General features: G+C 30.3%; 1 protein-coding gene across 1 annotated transcript in view; it reads right to left on the minus strand.

Moving 5' to 3' along the window:
* Positions 1-2715: 2715 nt before the first annotated feature.
* LOC148627827 (endosome/lysosome-associated apoptosis and autophagy regulator family member 2-like) overlaps positions 2716-13142 on the minus strand; it is a 38263-nt gene continuing 27836 nt past the window's right edge. The window contains exons 19-22 of the mRNA XM_088579706.1: positions 12509-12572; positions 11862-11944; positions 10947-11127; positions 2716-8485 (exon numbers count right to left, since the gene is read on the minus strand). Of these exons, the coding sequence (XP_088435832.1) occupies positions 8432-8485; positions 10947-11127; positions 11862-11944; positions 12509-12572 (382 nt within the window). The 3' untranslated portion in view covers positions 2716-8431. The remainder of the gene's footprint in view (positions 8486-10946; positions 11128-11861; positions 11945-12508; positions 12573-13142) is intronic.

Below are 13142 nucleotides of genomic sequence, written 5' to 3' on the forward strand. Positions count from 1 at the left end.
CCCAGGAGCCTGAATCGCTCACCTTGTTGAATTTTGCTTTTCAAAGGAAATAAATTAAACAAGAAGTTGTCCAACAATTTTAACTCAAGAAGTCTCTGGTAGGACTATCACAAGATCTTTTCAACAATTGAAAGTTTCTTTTAATTTAATCATAGTTTTCAAGATATTGACTGAAAACTATTTTAAAAAAAGTCAATTTCCCCTTTCAAGGGCAATAACTCTTATAAGGAGTCTGAAGACTTTTGTAGTCCTAATAATACTGATCATTTCAGCTATAGAAAGAATTTGGATAAACCTAACGGTTTTGGAGACATATGTGAAAAACTACTTTCTGACCTCTATGTTCTATTTTTAGCAACGGCGGCCACGTTTTATCGACGAATCAAAAATCCCCACTACAGGTCTATGCAGGATACCCAAAGGAACATTCATACCAAGTTTGGTTCCAATTGGTCCAGTAGTGTCAGAGGAGAAGATTTTTGAAAGAAATAACATAAATAGCAATAAAAAAAACGGCGAAAAAGGGCAATAACTCAAACGTGACTGAACAGATTAAAAAGAAAATTTGACCGCAGATAGATCTCATCATGCTGAACACATTTATCCCGGTCAGAATTTGGCTAAACCTAACCAACTTTGGAGATATATACGAAAAACTACTGTCCGACCCCTATGTTCTATTTTTAGTATCGGCGGCCATGTTTTTCGACGAATCATAAATCCCCACGACAGTTCTATGCAGTATATCCCAAGGAACATTCATACTAAGTTTGGTTTCAATTGGTCAAGCAGTGTCAGAGGAGAAGATTTTTGAAAGAAATAACATTAAAAATAGCAAAAATCGTTGAAATAGGGCAATAACTCCAACATGGCTAAATGGATTAAGACCAAAATTTGACCAACGATAGATCTCATCATGCTGAACACTTTTACCCTATGTCAGAATTCAGCTAAACCTAACGGTCTAGGAGATGTATGTAAAAAATTACTGTCTGACCCTTATGTTCTATTTTTAGTCACGCCGGCCATGTTTTTTGACGAATCAAAAATCCCCACATCAGCTCTATGCAGGATACCCCAAGGAACATTCATACCAAGTTTGGTTCTAATTAGTCAAGTAGTTTCAGAGGAGAACTTTTTAATAATTGTTAACGACGACGGACGCCAAGTGATGGCAATAGCTCAACTGGCCTTTGGCCAGGTACGCTAATAATGTAAGTGTGCATGATGACCATGATGTTAACTGTTCATCAGGGATAAAGTAAACGAAGATTGTTTAAGTATGTATCTAGCTATCGATTCCATTTCCAATATACATATATTTCAATGCTAATTACACAATGTCCAATGCCTTACGTAAGCTAAACCATTAATCCAACATAAAAAAATCGGTAGAATGGCATATAGAGTTAGCTGACTTCCGGTGGAATACTGGTTAAGTGGGGTGGTTCTTTCAACAACAAGACAAATCCAGTGTTGTACGGGTAAATTGAGATGAAGTTTGACGACATCACAAAGTAAATAAGGCACTGACTATTTTCTTTTCGATGAGGGTGGGGATGGGCTGGGATTTTATGTTGAGTTGGAATTTTTTTCCAGCAAGCGCGAAAATATTTTTTTCCAGCAGCAGCCAGAGTTCATTTTTTATTTGAAAATCTAAATTGTAACTGGGGGAAATATTGAATCAAAATATTTTTTTGTTCAAATTTGGAATAATTTTTATTTATTTTCAAAATAATCCTTGCCCCTCCTTTCCCCCCATCAGTATAAAAATGGTCAATGCCTAAAGTAACATAATGCTTTTTTCAACAGTTTCAATTCTTAAAATTAAGTGTGTATTATATCCCAGCAACTTGCATTTGTACGAAATATACACAAAAAAATATAAATTCAGTAAATAAAAAAAAAACCTAAAGAAATCAAATCTCATTCAAAATGGTGAAGAGAAAAGTAATTAATACAGAGTTTCAGAGTAAAAGGCATTGGCAGAGACAGACAAAAATAGTGCAACTCTTTAGAAGTCATCGATCTTCAAGTTCCAATTCTGTTTTTAAAAGTTTTTTTTGTAAAATTAAAACAGTTTAAAACCAATAGAAGATCAAGTGTTACCTTAAATATTAAATTAGTTCTATACTAAACACTATTTTCAGATTAAAGCACTTTCCTGTTTAGGTCATTTGTTTTTTTTCTCTCTCATATTTATCTCTCTAACTTCTCCTTCCCCTTTCCCAAAGTTTTATTTTTGTACTAATTTGATATTACTTGATATTTTTATAGGCAGAATTAATTTTGCATTATATGATTTTTGAATAATTGACTTTTTTCCATCAATTTAATTTCTTATTTACAACAAAACAAGCCCTGGCTCTGGGCTTAGTGTATCTAAGTATAATAATGTATCTGTCAGTCTGTCAGTCGTTTTGTCTCAAAATCAATTCCAATTTTACTATTGTGGTATCGAACCTTCTGATACATGTCCATTTAGAACTCAACCTATTGACCACATTACTTTTTTTACCAATGGCGAGAGCAACATTGCCATAATGTAATATCATGTAAAAAAAAAAACAGAAACCAGTCAATATTTTGAGGTATCACTACTTTCTATCAATAGAAATCTATCACTTTCTTGTGATGTTGTGGATCACAACAGTGCAGAAATCATCTACTTACTCTAAAACATCTACAGTTTTCTCAGTAACAAGACACACACAGTACCATACTAACTTTTAATTACACAATGACTGAATATAATGCAAATCAAAATTAACAAAAAGGAATGTAAAATTTGTGAAGGAATGCCATATAACTTAAGGCCTTGTCAAGCTAATATGTAGATTTTCATTAATGCACATAATACCAACAACTCTAACGCTAGAGGAAAAAATCCTTCCATTTTAATTTTCCTATGAAATTTTGAATAATGGTCCTTTTTTTAGTAAGAATTTTTTTTTTTTGGTAGAAAGGGGAATTGAAAAATGCTTAAGATGGGTTTCTTCACAAAAATTGCTTTCAACTGATGTCTTCCCGATAAAATTTAAAATCAAATTCAGGTTTTTACTATTCAAAACTAGAGTCTATTGTTACCATGCCTCCATGATTACAAAAAAAAAACAAAACAAAACAAAACAAAAAAAAACAAGTATTTCTAAAGGATTCCAAATCCAAATATGTTTCTAAATAGAGGATCACTGCAATGACCTGAAATCAAATGACTTTGAGGAAAATTCAAAATATTTTTCAGTTGATGCCCAATAAACAGACATTAAATGATTTGCCTTAATGTCCTATTTTATGCATGGCATACATGTAGGCAGGGGTGAAAACCAGACACTTTGAAAAGGAGGGATGCCAGCTGGAGGTTCGTCCAAAAAAGGGGTGTGCTAGGACAATATTTGCCATTTTTTGTCAATTTTGCACATGAAAATGACAAATTATCCAATCAAAAAAGAGAGGTGCCAACCCCCTGCATCTCCCTCTGGATCTACCACTAGATTAGTGGTTACAAAAATACCTTCTGCCAGGATGCACAAAAACATAGGAAACTATTAATATAAATTAGCATAAAATTGGTGAAGCATGTTGTAAGTTGGGAAATTATGTAAAAAAAAATTCTGAACTCTTACCCCCCCCCTCCAAAAAAAACAACAATATTCTAGCTATGTGCCTGTGTGGTGCATAGATAATCAATATATCAGCTTGTTATGTGGCCTGTGAGATTCTAAACCTATTGCACTGAATAGTAATGAGTAGTGCTGTGTATATAATAATGAGTATAATAAGTGCAAGATATACAGCAAAAAATGTGAGATGAAAATTGAGACTTGTGTAGCCTAAAGCCTTCAATTGTTTACCAAAACAAAATTAACACTGCTAATTTAAATTTATTCCATAGTGCTTGAACATACAAATGAAATTAAAAAGAACAAAACACCAATAAACTAAGAAAAAAAATGAAATAAATATAATTAACCTGTTTAAATTCTTAATCATACTTAAATAAGAACATTAGTATGACCAAAACTAGTACTATTTTTAAAAAAAAATATAGCCGACGCAGTAAAATTTTGTTGTTTAAGCTTCTACATTTCATTCAAGAAAACAACACATGGTATGCAATTTAAATTTTCGATAGTTTTATTCGAATGCCACAGTTATCAGTATTTGGCCACTCTGGAAAAAGAATTGCGATCAGGTGACTTGCGTTTCCATAGAAGAGGGTCCTTAAGGTCAAAGGGTAAAAAAGGAAACTATACTGACTATGTCGGAGAAAAAAAACACATGAAGAATAACTATGTAGCAGAATCATGCAAATTCTGTAATATATGTGATTTACCCTTAAAAAAGGCTACACGTTTTTTGTTGTTATTAAGTTGCTTTATGGGTCTATATGATCATAATGATAAAATAAATAATTATTCTTTACAATCTGTCTGATCTTAGTGGGAGATAATTCACATTGAAAATCCAAAAATTTCTATGGTATTTCAGTGTCATTTACGGGAGTAATCTCCCTTAATTTTGAATTGTATAATATACACCCTATATACTTCACATCTCCAAAGACTGAGGATTATATGAAAAGCAACAGGTTAATTTCTGTTTACTATAACCCACACATAAAATATAATGAATCACAATTTGCATGATTCTTAGCTGGAGTGCTATCAACTAAAGGTAGCAAGAGATAATTCTCTAATTCACGTCTCTGTTTCAGTCTTCTTTTATTTAGATATGTCACAGATGGACAGTAACTTCAATGTTGGAAAAAGTCTGGTCTTTTTTCATTTCACGAAAAAACAAATTATGCAAACAGAATTAAACAAGCGAAAACAAATAATACAATAGTTCTAGACAATTGATAAAATTGACTTTGTACTTAGATATAAGTAATATAAATAATAATTTCAATTGAAACTCAAACCTTATTTTATGTCCTATAAAGTATAGTAAGAACATTATCATAAAGAGTCTTTTTTTCATCAATCAGTGGAGGAAAGAAAACGTAGCAATTTGTTCTGTTTTTTTTTCAAATTAAGACAAAATTTTAACAAGCAAGTTACACATAGGCAAGATTTGGAAGAAAAACACAACAATATACACTGTTCCAGCAAAAAATTAAAAAAAATAAAATAAAAAAAAATAAAACATCATCTTTGATTGTATTAATTCAACAGAAAATCAAACAGTAAAGAATATAATAAATACCATATTTGTACATTGTTGATGGTGTTGATCATATAGACTGGAAATATCAAATATCAGGTCTTACAATGCAACAGGGGGTTTATCACCTGAACTGCTTTCTCAAGAAGCATAGCAATAAATAACAACTTAAAAAGATTGTCAGATCTTAACTGATAGAATTGTGCAAAACAAAAATAAAATTCATAATGAGCAAACCTGATGTTAAAATGATATATTGGAAGTATGTTAGATGTTGTTTTGACAATGTATTCAGATCTACAAAACTGATAAATACTCAATCAAGTGAGAAATAAATTGCACAAATTATATATGAACCAGAAATTCCCATATATAGGAAGTGTGGTTTTCTTTCAAAACAAAAAAATAAATTTACATAGTTTAAAATTACCCTTAAAAAAGAAAATATGTTCTCACTCTTTTGAGTTAATGCTACATTTCTGATTATATATGTATATATATGATAATTTGCAAAATAAATTGTCATAGTATAAATCAAATAAAATATTGAACATTCAACTAAAAAAATCACAACCAATCATATCTCAGAACATTATAAGAAAAATATCTAACAAAAATTTAGAACACAGTTATCCTTCTGTAGGAAAAGATACAAAAAAGTAGCATTTTATAATTGCACAACTGATAACACCACAACCATTGGTGAAAATGAAAACAAAGAAAAAATAAATGTATCTCACAACTATAAAAGTTTACCATCAATAACATTGAAATTAAAGATAAGAAAATCATCTTGTATTTCAAGTCATTAGCAACACATAATACAGTCAACATTCAAGTATCCCAGTTGCAAAAATATCTGACAGTTTAACTAAGTTAAAATTTTTCAGTAACTGTACCATTAACTGAAGCTTAACTGACAGTTAAAACCAATGTTTGTAAAACTGGAACATAGTACAATGTACTTAGTGAAAGCATAATTACAGCTAGAGTGGTACAGGATAACAGCAGTTTTGAAGTCGAGACAGGAGATATCACAGGGACCCTGTTAGAGCGAGATATAATGTTCTGTCAAGACATTAAAAACTGATGTTATTCTGTTTATCAGGGACATCACTGGTCTTAATGTCATGTTGTCATTGGAAATTGCTGATATTTCTTAGTAAAATGGAATCAGCCTGAGATAGAAATTATAAGGCAATCAGAACAAAAGAAAAACAACAAAGTTGCTGACAAATGTAAATCATTCATTGATAAGCACATTTTTAAAAGATTGCCATTTTCTTAAACATCCAGAGTAAACCTGATTTCTCTCTTGTAACAGAACACTCATTTAAAAAAAAATAATAAGTTATGTTTGCATTTTTTAAATATAAAAAAAAATGTTAAATAAAATTGAAAGCCATTTTTCTGTCTCGATTTTTGCAGTAAGTCATATGAAGGATTTTTACCATTAGAAAAATCAAACTAAGAAAATAAATAAAACCTTCTCAGTGAAATTAGCAATATCCACTGTGACTGGGAACAGCATTATAAACATCTATAAAATAATGATGTTCAATAACAGGTGCATATTTTACCACTAAGAAGGAAACAAATTGTGGTTTAAATGGAATTTAATAGACAAGTATACAGAATCAGAAAAACGGATTTCATTATTTTAAAATGAGACAACTTTAGAGTACCCCTAAGAATATATGAGACTACATGCCGTACTAAAAAACAGACCATACAATTTATAGATGCAGATGACAAAGTGAAAAAATAAGAAAATGTTGAAAACTGAAAACAGAAAATATCACCTCCATTTCTTCTTATAACAAATTACAATGCAACCTTTGTCAATGTATTGGTAGCCACATAAACATGGTAAAAAATCAAAATACATAACACTGTATCATGAAAAAAACAAAAAAACAACAAAAACAAGATCTTAACATCCTCTGCAGTTGATCTGTCCTAAAACTTGGACATGAAGGTTGTTTCTAGGTCAATTAATGAAACGTTGTAGGTTATTTTATTATAATTGGTGTTATCATTCTTCAAATAATTTCTTTTTTTAAATTTGACCTGATTTTAAATTCAAAGGTTTCTTATAAAAATATCTAACTTACTAGATATATGATATTTTAGGAAACAGAAATTATTGGTGTTCAACCCATGATTTGCCTAGGGAAAACATAAGAAAAAAACATTAAAATGGTCCACTGAAATATGATGACTATCTTATTATACAATAAAACTACAAACAGTTTAAATAGCTAAATACAACAGAAAAAATGGCACTCTGATTAAACATCAATCATTACTGACATACACAGCCGAATGTGCCACCTATGATAATTATACATGTATGGTGCTCGATTCATATGATTCCAATATGTTTATTTTGGCTTGAAAACATATGATAGTCATATGTTTGTGAAAAACATATGATTATCATGCGATAATCATATATAAACTGAAACATATGCTTGATTCATATAATAATCATATGTTGTAAACCATGTGATTCTCACGTGTGGCACATTTAGGTGTGTACATATTAGCATTAAATATAACATAAGTACCAAGCACCATTACATAAGCTTTCAACTTCTATAGCAATAACTGATAATGTTGACTACATTCAATTTAGAAGAACAGATATTTCAAAACAACATCACTTGGTAAAAAATGCCAAAAAACTTCAGATCCATAATCTTCTATGAAGCACTGTATGCTTAAATTGCTCTATATACAAATACACAGGATAAAAAGTAAGTTCAGCAAAATGTATTTATTTAGTAAACCTTATTTGGCTTCAAATAAACTCTGGTATTTAAAGGAACACTGTGCAAAATGCCGTCAGATGAAAGTGCGTCAAAAATAATTTTGTAAACCACTCCAGTAGTACAAAGGTAAAATAGCAACATATGCTTTTCATGTTTTCTATAACACATGAAAAATATGTTTTTCATATGTTAAGGACAAACACACAATAAATGTGTTGCAATTTTTTCTGTGTAAGTTATTGAAATTGTCTTTGTAAATAATTAATTGAAAATAAGATATTTGATTAACAAAATTTTGAATACTATTATCTTGAACTTGAGCAATTAAAGAAAAATCAGTAGTATACAGTAGTGACAGATCACTATGTCAATTTATACCATCTGTATATCATAATTAATCTTCTCTTCTACGCTATAATGAATGATCTGGATTTCCAATCATCTTTAGAAAGACGTGTAAGGCAATCAGTGGAATTTTATCTCATGTATCTTTACGTCAATGGAATTTTCTCTGATCTTCCTGTTTCAAATGGATTTTCATCATCCTGGAAAATATCAAAAATGAAATTGTGTAAAGCAAAATGCAACCAAAACAAATTGTGAACTTTGTTAGAAGATTTACATCATTGCAATACTAATACTAAAATATCAAAACATGTTTTTAATTTTGAAGAATCAATATTTCTGTTCTGATTGAACAAGTTATTACGAACGAAAATAACATATAATCTTTCATAAGATAAACTGGTACTAAATTTACCATAGGGTGTGTGTGGAAGTTTAACATCTTCATCTCGATAAGAGTAAGACTACTAAAAATCATAATTATTCATCCTTAACAGCAAATCAAAACCAGTTTTAAACTGGAGCATACATTACAATTGATTGATAACTTTTAAGTCCTGCGGTAGATACTTCATGCATTACAGTGTCATATGAAATTTTGACTCATTATAATAAACTCCTTAAAAGAATTAGAAAACAAGCCATGTATTTTCCAGTAATTAGATGCCAAGCTTTATCAAATGTCTCTAACTTCGATTTTAGCTCATGCTAATACACATATAAACAAATTTGAATAATGAATAATGATTTTTGTCATATAATTAAAAGGAATAATAAAATACTTGTGTTTTCATTGAAAGCTGGAATAGTTAAATTTGATTATTGCTGCCTTTGCTTTTTCTCCCAACTTCCCCCCTTTATTTCAAAAAAATGTCTCCAGCAGAAAGCTGTCTTTTTTTTTTACTACATGACTTAATGAAAACACTAAGTAATATAAAAATAGCAAAATCTTGAAGAGGTAGTACAAAAAGGTTATAAATGTATTTTTAAACTAATATAATCTTAGTGGGTGATTCCCTGCGATAATCTACCTTCACCATAGGAAACAGTGGTAGTACTTACTGATGAGAACAAATCCAACGGACTCTATGTCAATTTAGAAATTAGATAGATGTGTATATGATATTCAACAAAATTTAAATATGCTATCATGCTGAGAAAACTCCACTCATTTTAATTTTTTAATTTTATATTCTGACAGAAGTGAAAATATGGACACAACAGACATCTTGTCTTATTAGCCAGGAGTGAGAAAAATACTAGAGATACTGTGAACACAAAGAATCTTCGGCTGATTAATTTCCCCTTGCAGACATCAGATAAAATTTACTTTTTCTATCTCCACATGAACATATGATTCCTACCCTACTATAGATTCATCAAATGAATTGTCCAGTTGATGATGAAAGGGACAACTTGGTAGATTGACAGACAGGGTAGTTTCTATATACATCCTAAACTTTGTTTGCAGTGGGTATAAATATATACATGAAGTTATTGTGGACAAGGTAAATACAGTAAGCATTCCACTCACAAAAGTGAAGATCTATTATTTCTACTATACTATTCTTAAGATAAATACTATGGTAGTCATATGTTATAAAATAACAGTGTGTTAGTATAATTTAACTAATTAAGTAGCACTCAAGCTAAGGATCATGCAAAATATGATTCATGGGTGAAAAGCCTACATATTTTTATTTTTGATATTTTGTTTGAATTGCCATGGTAAACAGAAACTAACATTCAGTTTTTCATATAACCAGTGTTCTTAGAAGATGAGAATCATATAGTATGCACTGTAGATTTAAAAAATAAGGGAGGTAACTCTGTAAATGACACTCAAATACAATAGAATCTATTGTATTTTCAATGTTGATTATCTAAGAGCAGACAGATTTGAATGTATAATTTAACATTTCATAATATAGACCCATAAAACTTAATTACAAAAATAAAAATATGTAGCCTTTTTTGCTACACATTTTCCAGATTTTGCATGATTCTTACAAAGACAGCTACTTAAGAAGTTTAAATCAAATACATACTTTATACAGCTAAAAGGGATAAAATCAATGATTTACAGTTAATTATAAAGAATTAAAAACATTCTATATCATAACTACGAGTATGTGTATTACAAGTATATAACAAATTGTGTACAATTTATTTTTGGTTCAGGACAGTAACTCCAGATACACCGTCTACAATACTACACGAGGGGTCAAGGAAAAGTCTAACAGTTATGTTATAGAATTTACCGATTCAAGAGGGTTTCACTACCTACCTTCAAATTTCGGAAAAATTCTTAATCCTGTGGTTAACTTTTCCATGAACCCACGAGTACCATTGTAGTTTGTGAGATACAAGAAACGGTCAGATACAGATAGAATCAGATGTTAAAATAGTTGTGCATTTTCTTCCACCAGAACTATTTGCACCCAAAATAAAATCTATTAACTTAAACAAGACTGACCAAATCAAAATCAAATGATTTTAAAATGAAAATAATTTCATTTTCTAAAATGTGGACTTCTAAATGTCAACAGAAAATTATAACCAAACAGAACTTAGCAACAATGAAGGAAGTATTTTTTTTTTTTTAAATGGCCAATGCCCTCCATTCCCAATAGTATAAAACAAAGCCCACCATGAACCTACCTTGTCAGTTTTTTTGCCCCTCAGTTTGTTGAAGAACTTAGATCCCCTGCTTTCTTTAAACTGTACTGAATCAAACTGGTCCTCTTCACCATCAGACAGGGCACAAGAATCAACACCTGGCAGTTCCCCTTCATAGTTAGGCTCATTATTATGAACCAATTTCATGTATTTATACTCTAGACTGAAACAGATAAGATGGTCAAATAAAAACAACAGTCCTAACACTACCTAGTGATTTTTGGTTGTCAGCGGTGTAGTTATTCTCTTATTTTCTAATTACCCTTTGGAAAATAGAACATTTGAAATTTACACAAGGATTGGTTAATTGCCAAAAAAAGCAGATATTTGTTGTGAAAGTGTTATTATTTGAAGCTAAAATATAATCATAAGAATGGTGTTACTGAACGATGGCTAAATTATTTTATGGCTTATAAAACATAGTGTTTCCCTAAGAACAGTGTTCTAGGATTTTTCAAAATTTAGGTTTTCATGAGAAAACTCTAATGAAGATTAACTGTACCACAATAATTGATGTTTGTTATCCAAACTTAACAAATCCTTTCTTAAATTCAAGTTTTCCACTTGCCAAATGTAAAGTAGAGTAAAATAAACAACTTTCCAACACCAAAATTGCACTTGCCCCTGGTGACAGGAAAGTGGAATCCTAGAACCTAGCCATAAAAAGACAAAATAAGAAGTGATACTCTCTACTATGAATTAAAACTTCTAGTGTCTTTAAACACATCATCTTTTTGTTAGAAGTAAAAATGATATGTTTAGTATTACTACTGGGATAGAATCAAAGTTTTTTTCAATTTAAAATCAAGAAAATGAATGTATAAATAACTTTATTGTCAATTTTGTGTGTCCATAACATTTTCACCTATCATTTCTTACAGTTAAGTAATCACATACTTTTTGTTTCTCTGCCAACAGTAGATAACACAAATCAGCAGGACAAGTCCAAGAATGACTACGGGTGGCACAACTATTTTCACCTGGTAAAAATAAGCAAGACTGAAAACAAGTGATGGCAGAAGCTCACATTAACCTTGGTCTAGGTGTGCTAATTAATTAATACAAGTTCACTTTATAGACCTTTGAAAATTGCAAGAGTTGATAGGAAACATGTAACTTTTTTTTTTAAATCTAAGAAAATTAAAAGTCTAAAACATATAAAGCTCAAAAACATTTGTATGGAATATTTGGAGTAAAACATAATGTACTGTAAATCAATGTGATGTATTTTAGTTGAATAAAATGCAAGTATATTGCACTTGCCAAAGTCAAAAACTTACATTTGGGACATATTCATTATATCAAAGCACAGACTATGACAATATCATAATAATTGGTGGCTTTGTCAAACTTAGAAGACAGAGCACAAAAGTAAAGTGCTATCTTTAATAGTATTTTTCTGTTACTGCTTCAAACATATGAACCAATACAAATAGTTCACTTACACAACACTAATCTGATAAGCAATACAATAGAACCATAGAATTCAGGATTACCCTGAACTAAACCTAAAATAAGACAGTAATTGTAAAGTTCATACTTACAATGAATGGGAATTTGATAGCACATTTCTTGGTTTCTATAGCCGGTGCTTCACCTCGACAATGACTGAAACAATATGAAAAAAAATTATCTATAGCAGGGGCTTCACCTTGACAATAACTGAAACAATATGAAAAAAAAATTATCTATAGCAGGGGCTTCACCTTGACAATGACTGAAACAATATGAAAAAAAATTATCTATAGCAGGGGGTTCACCTTGACAATGACTGAAACAATATAAAGAAAAAAAAGTACTAGCCAGCTTCATTAATAGTTTTACATGTAGACAACATTTCCTAAATTCCGAATGAAATCACTTTTTAACAAATGCAAACGGTGTTTAAAAGATTATATGAGTATTGTTTATTTTTCTAATTTTTCAGAAGTCTGGTATTAAGTTGAAGTGGAAATAAGGTATATAACTGTGCACTAGGTCAACTGTCTTTATGAAACTCAGATTCTTCCATGTTTAGAAGTGAGGTGAACCCATTCATATTTCTTCAATATACCAAGGTAAAACTCTGAAGACCAAATAAATGATCACTATATACCTCATGCTTTCAAAGGGATTATAAATATTAGTAGGCTGCTACATCATCTTACAATTAATCAATCTAAAACAATTTTTTTGATA

This window comes from Perna viridis, chromosome 1 (assembly GCF_037379345.1).
Source record: "Perna viridis isolate PV_CMFRI_1.1 ecotype Kerala chromosome 1, ASM3737934v1, whole genome shotgun sequence".
In the NCBI taxonomy this organism is placed as follows: Eukaryota; Metazoa; Mollusca; class Bivalvia; order Mytilida; family Mytilidae; genus Perna; species Perna viridis.